This window comes from Heptranchias perlo, chromosome 4 (assembly GCF_035084215.1).
Source record: "Heptranchias perlo isolate sHepPer1 chromosome 4, sHepPer1.hap1, whole genome shotgun sequence".
Classification (NCBI taxonomy): domain Eukaryota; kingdom Metazoa; phylum Chordata; class Chondrichthyes; order Hexanchiformes; family Hexanchidae; genus Heptranchias; species Heptranchias perlo.
In genome coordinates, this window is record NC_090328.1 from 50,741,723 (window position 1) to 50,755,007 (window position 13,285).

Here is a 13,285-nt window from a genome sequence, read left to right on the forward strand (position 1 = left end):
ATTAGAGGACCTTTAGATGGTCAGCCAGCAATCTATTTTTTGACGTTGTTGTTTTAATCTGCACTGGTTTTGTTTTAGATATATGGCAAATCATACATAAAGAGATACATTGGACAATGATTTGTTTGATTTATATCAATGTAACAAGACTAGATTGCTTTGTAGGTCATCACTTGGTCAATCAATAGCATGACTGTTCCTGATGCTGCTACCCTTCACTTCAAAGGTTCAAGATTTCGTAAATTTATCCAATTTGTTTTGAATATTCTGTTCAATTTCTTTTGTGAGACTGGCTTTGAAGAGCAGCCTTCCTGTCAACCCTGCCCCAGTACTTACTTTGTTTGAAATAGACCTATGAAGGCATCTAGTTAGGCAGGAACTAAATAACTTTGATAAGAACTTTGGAGCAGGTCTTTTAATTCAGGGGTGTACAACCTTCTCAGGTACTGGTCTGGATTCATGTCAGACCAGTGAGTGTTCTGTGTATGATTAAATTGCTTTTGATTTAGTTAGGATTTCGAGTATGTTAGTGTTGAGGTTTAAAAAAGGTCATCAGGCCCATATGTGGCTGCCCCATTCATGGCAGATTTCACCCCGTTTACCCAACCATCCCTTCTCCGCACCTCCTTGGAGACAACATAGGCTGTTGGGGCAGATGCGCTGGCACAGTCAGCCTCAGTGCTTTTTTTTAGGGCTGTTTTTGATTGTTTGAGGTAAGCAAGGTCAAGCCTTGACTGCAACCGTTTCTCCCACATTGAGTGAGGTGAGTGTTATGAAAGAAAGCTGATCTGACAGTGGTGAATGAGACAGACAGATAATGCCGCCAGTGATTTGAAATATATCCACCCCCTATCCTATCAGCCCTGCTGCAAATCCACCCTGGGACAGAGTTTCCCCACTCAAAATTAATTCCCCCTTTGACAAAAATATGAAGTTGCTGATCCAAATGAAGTCACCCTAAAACCAGTCCAAGAAAGTATTAGTTTGAAATAACATTGTTGAAGGCAGTTCCAAGATGGAGGAAGGACATATTTTTTGTGTAAAATATGAGAAAAGAATTACTCTAAACCTCCCGCCAACAAAACAGCCGATCTGCCAGAGAGTGATGAAATGGACTGATAGCTGTGCCAGCTCTTGCAGCAGGAGCACAACTGGCTGAACCTAACTGGAGGAAGAGAGCAGCATTGCTGGGGACTGGAGATGTGTTACCCAGCTGTATTCCCACAGTTGAGAGCTGGTCGCACTATCTGTCCATTTTGTTACCCACCGGCAAATTGGCTATTTCTCCTAGTAGCTGGTTTGGAGCATTTTTTTTATTAGGTGCTGCTCCTTAGGCCATTTGAAGTTAGGCCGCAAGCTGCATTTGGCCATCCAGTTCAGATTCATTCTTTATCTAAAATGAAATGGTAGATTAATAAATACCACTTGCAGCACATCTTAGTTGATAAGTTGACTATTTACACGTTCAATGTTTTCAGCTATTTCTGTAATAGACAATCCAATTCATTTCAATGTTTTCAAAACCTTCAAAATGCCAATGTGGCTTTTCTAGTAGTATTTCATTAAGGGGAAAGCAGCATTTCCTCAGTGATTATTCTGTGCCTGTGTCTGATTGGTTTGCTATAAAGACAAAAGGCACAGCTATTTACAAATCTAGCCATAAAAATGAAATGACGTGAATAATTTGAGATGTTTAGCATTTTTCTAGCATTCTTTTTTCCTGTGCTATACTTTTTCTCCCTCTTCCAAAATATTTAAAAGGGAGGAGATTATATTTGGATATATTTCAGTCACTTTAAACAACTCCATTGTATTTATAAAAAATGAAATTTGCATATTTCGTTAATGTTGGTTTATTTTCAAAATTTAAATTGCTGATAAAATTCAAGAGAGTTGGCAGTATTCTGTTGGTGCCGGTGAATGAATTATTCTTAAGTTGCAGAGAAAGTGTTAAATAAAACTAAACTCAATATAACTTCAATGAAATCTATAATGAGGCCACTGAAGACACTTATCAGTAGAAGTAACTTCCAATTCTTTTTCTCTCAGTCTCTCACTCATGCACTTGGCTGAATGTGCAGAAATGTTAGGGATTTGCAGACAGGTGTCTAAATCTACTGTAGTTGTTTCTTGATTGCTGCTGCTGAGGATGTGTGTGTTATAGCTTAGAGACCACAAATGCTTCGGTGCCAATCATTTTTGCCTGAATTCAATATTGTGTATGGTTGCATGGGTCACTGGATTAAAGATGAGGAAGCCTGTCAGTAAAGAAGAGTCCAATGCTGTAACAGGCTGTCAGTTTGGATTGCAGATGATATGCTATAAGACTAGTTATGAATTGAAAAGTTTAAGGGCTTATAGCACTCTGTATTTGAATAGTGAAGATAGGTGTGCTGCAGTAAATCCTGTGTCAGATATTAAATGCTTTTCCTCTGTTGTGCTGTTGATTATCTATAATTAACTAAAAGTTGAGTCTGCATGGATTTCCTTTGGAGTAACAGTTACTTTCTGTAACACTGTTTGTCGTGTTGTTTCTGTCATAGTCACATTTGTGTCATGCTATCTGTCACACTATTTCCATCTCACTTTTGTGTTCCTTTTTTCTGTTATTTTTCTATTGATATTACTTACTTCTGATTGAGTCCCCTGCAATTGGTCTCCAAGATGGATGGCTCTTATGATTTTGGGTTTTACCTTAAATATTCTACTTGTGTTCAGCATCATTGACCACTTCTGTAAGCGGACCCTGTGTTCCTTATGATCCAGAGTGTGCCTTTACTTGCCTGACATCTAGGTAAAGGATAGCCAGACCCAAAAATTGAACAGAGAACTCTTGCTGGCTGACTGAACTGTATCACATGCTGCCATGTGATTCTTCTTGTCTTTGGTAAGTCAATCAAATATAAATTCTATCAGACCAAGACTCAGGCTATAAACTGGCAGACATTTTAAAAAAAAATCAGTAAATGAACTATAATCAGTACAAAGCCGTATATGTTACAGTAATTATGAATGTTACTACTGTCTTTGATACATATTAAAACAAAGGATACTTCCTCTGAGCAATATCTCAACATTCATTGGCGCTTGAACGCAAATGTTCACTTCATACACCGTGAAACACTACCATGGAATTATTGACTTACCACAGTTCCTCTGCGAGCTTTACAATGTGGATTGACTTGCGAGGTAAACTCACTACAGAAGTTTCATTCCAAATCCTTTGAAGGAACATGGAAACATAGCCCATTAACAAAAAAATGTGTTTCCCTTAATTCTATTGAATGGTTAGCCATTATTTGCCAATTACATAGGATGTTTGTTCCCTAGTTTGTAATATTTGTGATAGCTGGAACCTAATGCTGTGTTCTTCCAACCATTAGATATGTTAAAACAGGTACAGTCCAATGCTTTTGCACTCAGTTGACACTCGTATTAAAACCCTTTTTGTTTTGACAGAAAACAAGACACAGACACACATTAATTGACCTTTGTCTGCCTCAGTGAAATGTTTATATTCTGTACCTTGCAGGAATAGCCCCCAAAAACCATAATTAATACAGACAAAAAATAAATACCCATTATACTTGGTTCACCACCATTGCTGGTTCCTCTGGGCCTCAGGATTCTGTGGACTGCACGAAAACCCAATAAACAGATCTGATATCTCTGCACCTTGCGCCTCTGGCACTCTCACCTTGTTGTAGTCTTATGCACTGCACAGTGAAGTCTATGGGTGCTGCCTGGCCAGCATCGACTGGCTACGGTCCTGTGGTCAAACCACCTTGCACCACCAGCTCTGTCCCATGACAGATTCTGGACATTGTGTATGAATTTTGCCATTGTCTGTTCCTGCTGATTTATTTACCACTTAGCTGAAGCAGCCACACCCAGAGAAAAGTTTTCTGCCCCCTGCTAGTTGTATATTTTGTAATTTCCTGCATCCTTTTCTTGACCAGGTAAGACATGTAAAGCTACCTCATTTTGCATGAAGTGTGGTGTAGCACCATTTTCATGTTGGGCATTCATTAGTGATCAAGAACATCTGGCTTAGCAAATGGCTTACTGATTGGATGATGTGGGCCATCCAGTTCTAGTGCGAGAGTTTACCAGCGCACTCAAGGCCTCAAAATATGCAGCTAACTGTGGTTTGCTAATAATTAAAATGCCTTCAAAATATCTTTCAAACTTTGTAGCAGACTAGATTTCCAAAATGATCTTGTATTGTTAGTGACTAGATCTACCGTACTCTCTCTCTTACCAGCTTCACTGATACACCATTCTCCTTCTGTTTCTCCTCCACCTCAAAAATGCATAGAACCTCTATATGTTGTATTGCTGTTCCCTGCTTCTCCGCCTTAAAGCCGGTCTTTTTGCTTCCATATGTTGATCCTTCATAAATTTCAGTTTTAGCTCATCTCATCAAGCCCCATATCTTACATCTGCTGCATGCAAGACAAGAGCCAAGGCTAAAGTGTTTACAAACATCTCTCACCCAAAATGCAGAGTGAAGATCCTATTCTGCCTGCTCCAAAGGTCTCTACCATCATTGATGCCAATTCAGTTCACTCTACGTGACTTTAAGAAGCAGCTGAGTACATTGCAAACATTGAAGGCGATGAGCCTGACAACATCCAGCTGTAAAGTTGGAACTAGCTGGCCCCCAACCAAGCTGTTTCAATACAGCTATGATACTGGCATCTACCTGTCAATGCGGATGATTGCCAAGGTATGTTGTATCTACCAAAAAACAGGATAAATCAAAGCCGGCCAATTACCAGCCTATTAGCTTCCTCACAATCATCAGTAAAGCGATGGAAGGAGTCATCAATAGTACCATCTACTCACCAGTAACCTGAGTGCCAACACTCCATTCAGCAGAACACTCGGCTCCGGATCTCATCACAGCCTTGATCCAGACATGGACACGTGCTGAATGCCAGAGGAGAGATGGAGAATATCTGACGTCAAGGCAACATTCAACCATGTATGGTGCCAAGAAACTTTAACAAAACTTAGGTCAATGGAGGTCATTGGAAAAACTCTTCAGTAACTGGAGTCATACCTGACAAAGGAAGATGGTCGTGGTTGTTGGAGGCCAATCATTTGCAGCCCCTGGAAACTGTTATGTATTGACTTTCTTTCCATTGAATGGTGGGACTGATCACTGAAAATTCCACAGTGTTCAGCTCCATTAACAATCCCTCCGCTAATGAAGCAGCCCGTACTAGCCTACAGTGGGATCTGGACACATCCAGACTGGGCTGATGAGAGGCAGGCAAAAGTTGTGCTGCATTAGTGCCAGGTAATGGCCATATAGAACAAGCAATTTTCCCCTTACCTTCAAGAGCACCATTATCATCAAGTCCCCTACCATCAACATCTTGGGCTAAACATTGACCAGAAGCTTAACTGGACCAGCCTTATCAACACTTTGGGTCAACAGAAGGGCAGAGGGTGGGTACTTTGCGATGAGTGAATTCTCTCTTATTTCCTCAAAGCCTCTTCACCAACTGCAAGGCTGAAGTCAGGAGTGTTATATATTGACCACTTGCATAGATGGGTGCAGCTACAAGAAGCTCAACACCATCCAGGGCAGATCATTTGATCAGAAGCTTTGTCGTCTCTGAATGAAAATCCTACAGTTTCCTACTGAATAGCATTGTGGGAACACCATCAACACAAGAATTGCAGTGGTTCAAAGGAAAAGCCTACAACCACCTTCTTGGGTCAGTAGGGATGGGCAGTAAACGCACCTTTCATTGTCACCCACATCCTGAGAACATTTTTAAAAAAAACCTCCCAGCATCACCTTGATCCTCCCGCTCTGCTCCCTGGTGACAGTGCATACTTTACACTCTAACATTCCTCTTATAAAATAGCGTATCCTCCAACTCAGCATGAGCAATGCCAGGGGATACCTGCTAGAATGTAAATAAAAAAACTTGTGTTTTATACATAGAAAAAAATAGGAGCAGGAGTAGGCCCTTTGAGCCTGCTCTGCCATTCAGTATGATCATGGCTGATCCTCTATCTCAATACCATATTCCTGCTTTCTCCCCATATCCCTTGATGCCTTTTGTGTCTAGAAATCTATCTAGCTCCTTCTTAAATATATTCAGTGACTTGGCCTCCACAGCCTTCTGTGGTAGAGAATGCCACAGGTTCGCCACCCTCTGAGTGAAGAAATTTCTCCTAATCTCAGTCCTAAATGTCCTACCCCGTATACTGAGACTGTGACCCCTCGCTCTGGACCCCCCCAGCCAGGGGAAACATCCTCCCTGCATCCAGTCTGTCTAGCCCTGTCAGTGCCTGTGTCTGTCGTACTTTATGCACCACCTCCATGAAATGCAAGCTATGCATTCAGAAAACTGCAGCAAACCAAAACAGGTATGGTATGCACCAGTCAAAAGCAGCCAAAGTGAGTATATAAACTTCTAGTGGAACACTAGTGAGGATGTATGAAAACAGCCAATCAACAATGGGCAGTCTAAGAGTCAAAGATATAAATAAAAAGTTAAAAAAATTTTTAAAAACTGAAGACTTTACTTGGCTCCTTATGTGGTAAGTAGAAAACCAACATGTAGCCAGATAAAGATTTCAGATTTTTAAAATTTTGAGTAAAATATGTGTTGCTTGAACTGGAGAAGGATTAGAAGTAGGGTACCTCAGGTCAATGCTGAGTGCTTTTTTGAATTCATTCTCGGGATAGGGGAGTCACTGGCAAGGCCGGCCTATATTGCCCATCACTAGTTGCCCTGAGAAGGTGTCTGTTATCTTGAAATGCTTAAATTTTAAAGAACATGTTGTAAAAGATGTTACATATTTTATATCATTTTTGGACAATCTGGTAGCTAATATAGCAGAATTCTGTACTTTCTGCTTAGAAAATCCAGATTATTAAATCTGGTCACCTTCCTTGAATCATGCTACTGCTGACCATTGATGGACTTACTGGAATAGTGACCATTTTTTTCCCTTTTGATGACCGTTTGCAAGTGCAGAACAGTGACAAATATGAAAACCATGATTTAGCTTATAACTCTGTGGATATGTAATATACATTTATATTTCTTCTTAACTGGTAATCAGACTAACCAAATGTGTGCTTTGTCTTTCTCCATTCCCAGGTGTTGGATTTAGAGTTGGTGGAAACACAGGCATTAACTACATTGTTCTTCAGGTTCATTATGGAGATGTTACTGTATTTAAAGGTAAGAGGTCCCAACAATGGATCCATAATTGTGAAAATTGCATTTGTAAGTGGTTCTGACATTAAACAATTGATATTTTATTTTTAATATAAAATGAAAACTCAATCTCTGGCAATGCATTTGTGTTTCAGTGCCTCCTTTCATTTGAAAAATAATGTATTATTAAAAACAGATAACGACTAGAATATTTTATAAGAAGTAAACCGATTACAAAGAATCGTTGCTCATACAATGAACAGCAAAAGCAAAATACTGCGGATGCTGGAAATCTGAAATAAAAACAGAAAATGCTGGAAACACTCAGCAGGTCAGGCAGCATCTGTGGAGAGAGAGAAACAGAGTTCACGTTTTAGGTCGATGACCTTTCATCAGAACTGGAAAATGTTAGAGATTAACAGTTTTTAAGCAAGGACAGAGTGGTGGGAGGGGGAAAGGAAGAACAACTTTAAGGGCTGCTGGTTTGGCTTCTCTGCCTGAGAGAACTGACAACAGCTGCGCTCAGGCATCAACCAATTTCAGACTACTTTGACAACAATCTGATGAGGTGAGACTGCACATTGATAACGAGCTGAATGTTAGCATTCTTGCAACACGATGCTATTTTGCATTAAATTGCAAGCACACTGATGCACTGGACCAATTGTACACATTTGGTAGGGCACAGGAGGAGGTTGTTGTTTTGATGGCACAATACAAGATACCGGGTATCTGGTGCTGTTGTGTAAAGATCAATCTGTTTACTTTGATGAGTGTCATTGACTGTGAAAGAGCTGCTCTTCTCTACCTGTCTTCAGCCTTTGACACGGTTGACCACACCAACCTCCCAAAAATGTCTCTCCTCTGTCGTCCAGCTGGGTGGGACTCCACTCGCCTGGTTCCTATCTATCCAGCCATAGCCACAGAATCACCTGAAATGACTTCTCTTCCCACTCCCCCACTGTTACCTCTGGAGTCCCCCAAGGATCTATCTTTGGCCCCTTCCTATTGCTCATCTACGTGCTACCCCTCGGCAACGTCCTCTGAAAACACAATGTCAGGTTCTACATGTACGCTGATGACACCCAGCTCTACCTCACCGCCACCTCCCTCGACACCTCCAATGTCTGATTTGTCACACTGCTTGTATGACATCCAGTACTGGATGAACAAAAATTTCCTCCAACTAAATATTGGGAAGACCGAAGATATCTCAAACTCCAGCCCCAGCCACCGACTCCATCCCTCTCCCTGGCTATTGTCCGAGGCTGAACCAGACCATTCGCAACTGTGGCGTCCTATTATCTCCTCTGCTCCTTCACCAATTTCGCCTACTTCCACATCGCCCGTCTCCACCTCTGCTTCAGCTCATCTGCTGAAACCCTCATCCATGCCTCTAGACTTGACTAATCCAATGCTCTCCTGGCCGGCCTCCCATCTTCCACCCTCCGTAAATTTGAGCTCATCCAAAACTCTGCTGCCTTTTATCCTAAATTGCACCAAGTCCAGTTCACCCATCACCCCTGTACTCGCTGACCTACATTGGCTCCCGGTCTGGAAACGCCTCGATTTTAAAATTCTCATCCTTGTTTTCAAATCCCTCCATGGCCTCTCCCCTTCCTACATTTGTCACCTTTTCCAGCCCTACAACCCTCCAAGATCTCTGCGCTCCTCCAATTCTTGCCTCTTGTGCATCCCCGATTTTAATTGCTCCACCAATGGCAGCCGTGCCTTCAGCTGCCTAGGTCCTAAGCTCTTGAATTCCCTCCCTAACCATAAGAAATAGGAGCAGCAGTAGGCCATACAGCCCCTCGAGCCTGCTCCACCATTCAATATGATCATGGCTGATCTTCGACCTCAACTTCACTTTCCTGCTCGATCCCCATATCCCTTGATTCACTTAAGAGTCCAAAAATCTATCGATCTCGGCCTTGAATATACTCAACGACTGAGCACCCACAGCCCTCTGGGGTACAGAATTCCAAAGATTCACAATCCTCCATGAGTGAAGAAATTCCTCCTCATCTCTGTCCTAAATGGCCGACCCCTTATCCTGAGACTATGCCTCCTCAATCTGGACTCTCCAGGGCAAACAACCTTTCAACATCTACCCTGTCAAGCCCTCTCATAATCTTACGTTTCAATAAGATCACCTCTCATTCTTCTAAACTCCAGAGAATATAGGCCCATTCTACTCTATCGCTCCTCATAGGAAAACCCTCTCATCCCAGGAATCAATCTAGTGAAGCTTCAATGCACTGCCTTCCTTAGGCAAGGAGACCAAAACTGTACACAGTACGTCAGGTGTGGTCTCACCAAAGCCCTGTATAATTGCAGCAAGACTTCTTTACTCTTGTACTCCAACCCCCTTGCAATAAAGGCTTCTCTGCCTCTGTACCTCTCCTCCTTTTAAGACACTCCTTAAAACCTACTTCTTTGACCAAGCTTTTGGTCACCTGTCCTAATATCTCATGTGGCTCGGTGTCAGATTTTGTTTGATAACGCTCCTGTGAAGCGCCATGGGACGTTTTACTATGTTAAAGGCACTATATAAATGCAGGTGGATGTTGTTGTTTAACTGTCACAAAAGGTAAAAATGCTAAAATCTCTTGGTAAAGCTGGAATAATAGAGCTGACTGGAAATGGGAAGTCTAAAACCAAACATTTCCTGAAAGGTGTAACTAGAGATGCATTAAAAGCAAACGCTACAGTCCAGTCACCCAACAGGAAGCCAATTTTTTCCACAGTTAACTTCAATGCTAATCAAGCCTATATTGTCTTATAGTTCAGAAAGGTCAATTATCGTAGTTGTATGGATTTGTTTGTTAGTTTTCAATTAACATCAAATTGTAACTTCGTCAAAGAATGTTTTGATCCAAAACTCAGTGGTTCATTTCCACGACTGACTGATGCTTGGCACCTTGACAGACAATTTTGTATAACATGCTGATTTAATTGTGTGAATTCCTGTCAAGCTACCAATCATATAAGTATATAATCAAATTGTTAAATAGTTTTGTCTTTTTGAATTGTAATATTGTTGAGCTTTGTCTATTGGTTTGAGAACCCATCTGCCAGCTTCCAAAAACTCTCCTTTTGTTGTGTTATTTACATTGCTTAGTTCAAATAATTGGATAATTCAATCTTTTTGTGAAAAATTTACTGAATTGTCAGTAGTAGGCTGAATATCTCAATCTTATTTCAATGAAGACCTAAGTTGAATGGGGTAAGAAATCAGAGGCAGGCAAATTTTGCCAAGTTTTTGCCACACTTTTCTATTAACTAAGCACATTTCCTGAACAGGCTATTTAACCCGGTGCAGGTTTGCTCATTATGTCTCAGCATTATATTGATGGTATTTGTCGAATTCTGTTGTGTTTTTTCTTCATTCATTCATGGCATGTGGGCATCACTGGCAAGGCCAGTATTTATTGCCCATCCCTAATTGCCCTTGAGAAGGTGGTGGTGAGCCACCTTCTTGAACCGCTGCAGTCCGTGTGGTGAAGGTTCTCCCACAGTGCTGTTAATTAGGGAGTTCCAGGATTTTGACCCAGCGACGATGAAGGAACGGCAATATATTTCCAAGTCAGGATGGTATGTGACTTGGAGGGGAACGTGCAGATGATGGTGTTCCCATGCACCTGCTGCCCTTGTCCTTTTAGGTGGTAGAGGTCGCGGGTTTGGGAGGTGCTCTCGAAGAAGCCTTGGCGAGTTGCTGCAATGCATCTTGCAGATGGTACACACTGCAGCCACAGTGCACCGGTGGTGGATGGAGTGAATGTTTAAGATGGTGGATGGGGTGCCAATCAAGTGGGGTGCTTTGTGCTGGATGGTGTCAAGCTTCTTGAGTGTTGTTGGATCTGCACTGCTCCAGGCAAGTGGAGAGTATTCCATCACCCTCCTGACTTGTGCCTTGTAGGTGGGGGAAAGGCTTTGGGGAGTTGGGAGGTGAGTCACTCGCCACAGAATATCCAGCCTCTGACCTGCTCTTGTAGCCATAGTATTAATGTGGCTGGTCCAGTTTCTGGTCAATGGTGACACCCAGGATATTGATGGTGGGGAATTTGGCGACGGTAATGCCGTTAAATGTCACGGGGAGGTGTTTAGACTCTCGCTTGTTGGAGATGGTCACTTTTGTGGCGCGAATGTTACTTGCCACATCAGCCCAAGCCTGGATGTTGTCCAGGTCTTGCTGCATGTGGGCACGGACTGCTTCACTATCTGAGGGGTTGCGAATGGAACTGAATACTGTGCAATCATCAGCAAACATCCCCACTTCTGACCTTTATGATGGAGGGAAGGTCATTGATGAAGCAGCTGAAAATGGTTGGGCCGAGGACGCTGCCCTGAGGAACTCCTGTAGCGATGTCCTGGGGCTGAGATGATTGGCCTCCAACAACTACTACATCTTCCTTTGTGCTAGGTACGACTCCAGCCACTGGAGAATGTTCCCCCTGATTCCCATCGATTTCAATTTTACTGGGGCTCCTTAATGCCACACTCGGTCAAATGCTGCCTTGATGTCAAGGGCAGTCATTCTCACCTCGCCTCTGGAATTCAACTCTTTTGTCCATGTTTGGACCAAAGCTGTAACGAGGTCTGGAGCCGAGTGGTCCTGGCGAAACCCAAACTGAGCATCGGTGCGCAGGTCATTGTTGAGTAAGTGCCGCTTGATAATACCTTCGATGACACCTTCCATCACTTTGCTGATGATTGAGATTAGACTGATGGGGCGGTGATTGGCCGGATTGGATTTGTCCTGCTTTTTGTGGACAGGACATACCTGGGCAATTTTCCACTTTGTCGGGTAGATGCCAGTGTTGTAGCTGTACTGGAACAACTTGGTTAGAGGCGCAGCTAGTTCCGGAGCACAGGTCTTCAGCACTAGAGCCAGGATGTTGTCGGGGCCCATAGCCTTTGCTGTATCCAGTGCACTCAGCCGTTTCATAATTCAGTTTAATTTTATGTTTATATATTAGTTTCTATTTCCTGTAATCCCTTCTGGTCTACGTTCGCCATGCAAGCAATAGAAACCGAGTGATATGAGGGAAATGTTTCATTTTAGATTCACCCAGCACAGAGCAGATTAATCCAGTTTGCTGGTTTCTGTGAATAAACTAATTGTTAATTCAAAAGCTCACACATCTCAACATGAAGAGATTACTGAAAGGTAATGTCTTAATTATAGGGTTGTGCTGTGCTTACGAGAGATGCTTTGAAACTGTTGAGATAAACAATGCTATAAAAACGTGAAATTATAACTGCTGTATTGGATGCCATACTGTTCGAGCTGTTCCACCACTTTGAACAGTCAGAATGGTTGAGAGAGTAGAATTGTTAAAGAATGCTGATGACATTATTTGGAGAAACTGGTTTTGAGGAGTCACTGGTTATTTTATGAGTCCTAAAGGTGAGCTAACTTCCTTTTGAATGCATTTGTAACTCAGCTTAAACTTCATACGCATATATTTTTCTTTCAGATAACCACAAAGATTGCTCTGGTGTAACACTACAGATGACATTTCTTCAGTAAGTATCCAGATTTGAGTTCTTATAAAATGGTTAGGATATCTTTGTGGTATTCCATTACAAGAGGAGCGATAAAATGCTGTATTATCTTCCACCACCCCCCAACCTCCAAAACAAAAATCAAATTGCCACACCAGGGCCGATCTTATGAATTCACACCCATGGAGCGGAACCTCTCCAGTCAAGTTCACATATCCTTTCTTCCTCATCCACACGTTGCTGATTAATGACCTCATCTACAGGCACGGGATCAGCTTCTGCATGTATCGTGACGACACCCAGCTTCACCTGTTCAAACACTTCCTTTGACCCCAGGACCATCTCTTTACGGTCAGACACTCTGCATGACACCAAGGCATGAATAAGTGGAAATTTCCTCCAACTGAACATTGGGCAGACTGAAGTCATCCTTTTGGCCTTGCCATAAACTCCACTCCTTCACCACAGATTCCATTCCTTTTTCTACCCATTCACTCAGGTTGAATCGGGTGGTGAAAAATCTTGCCGTTCTTGACCTTGAGTTGCATTTAAAATCCCACATCCTATCCTTCACCAAAACTGATTAG

General features: G+C 42.2%; 1 protein-coding gene across 4 annotated transcripts in view; it reads left to right on the top strand.

Annotated features, from left to right (window-relative positions):
* pam (peptidylglycine alpha-amidating monooxygenase) overlaps window positions 1-13,285 on the top strand; it is a 276,130-nt gene that overhangs the window by 153,948 nt on the left and 108,897 nt on the right. For all 4 annotated transcript variants that reach the window (XM_067982909.1, XM_067982913.1, XM_067982911.1 and 1 more), the window contains exons 7-8: window positions 7,131-7,214; window positions 12,671-12,719. In XM_067982909.1, coding sequence (XP_067839010.1) covers window positions 7,131-7,214; window positions 12,671-12,719 — 133 coding nt within the window. The remainder of the gene's footprint in view (window positions 1-7,130; window positions 7,215-12,670; window positions 12,720-13,285) is intronic.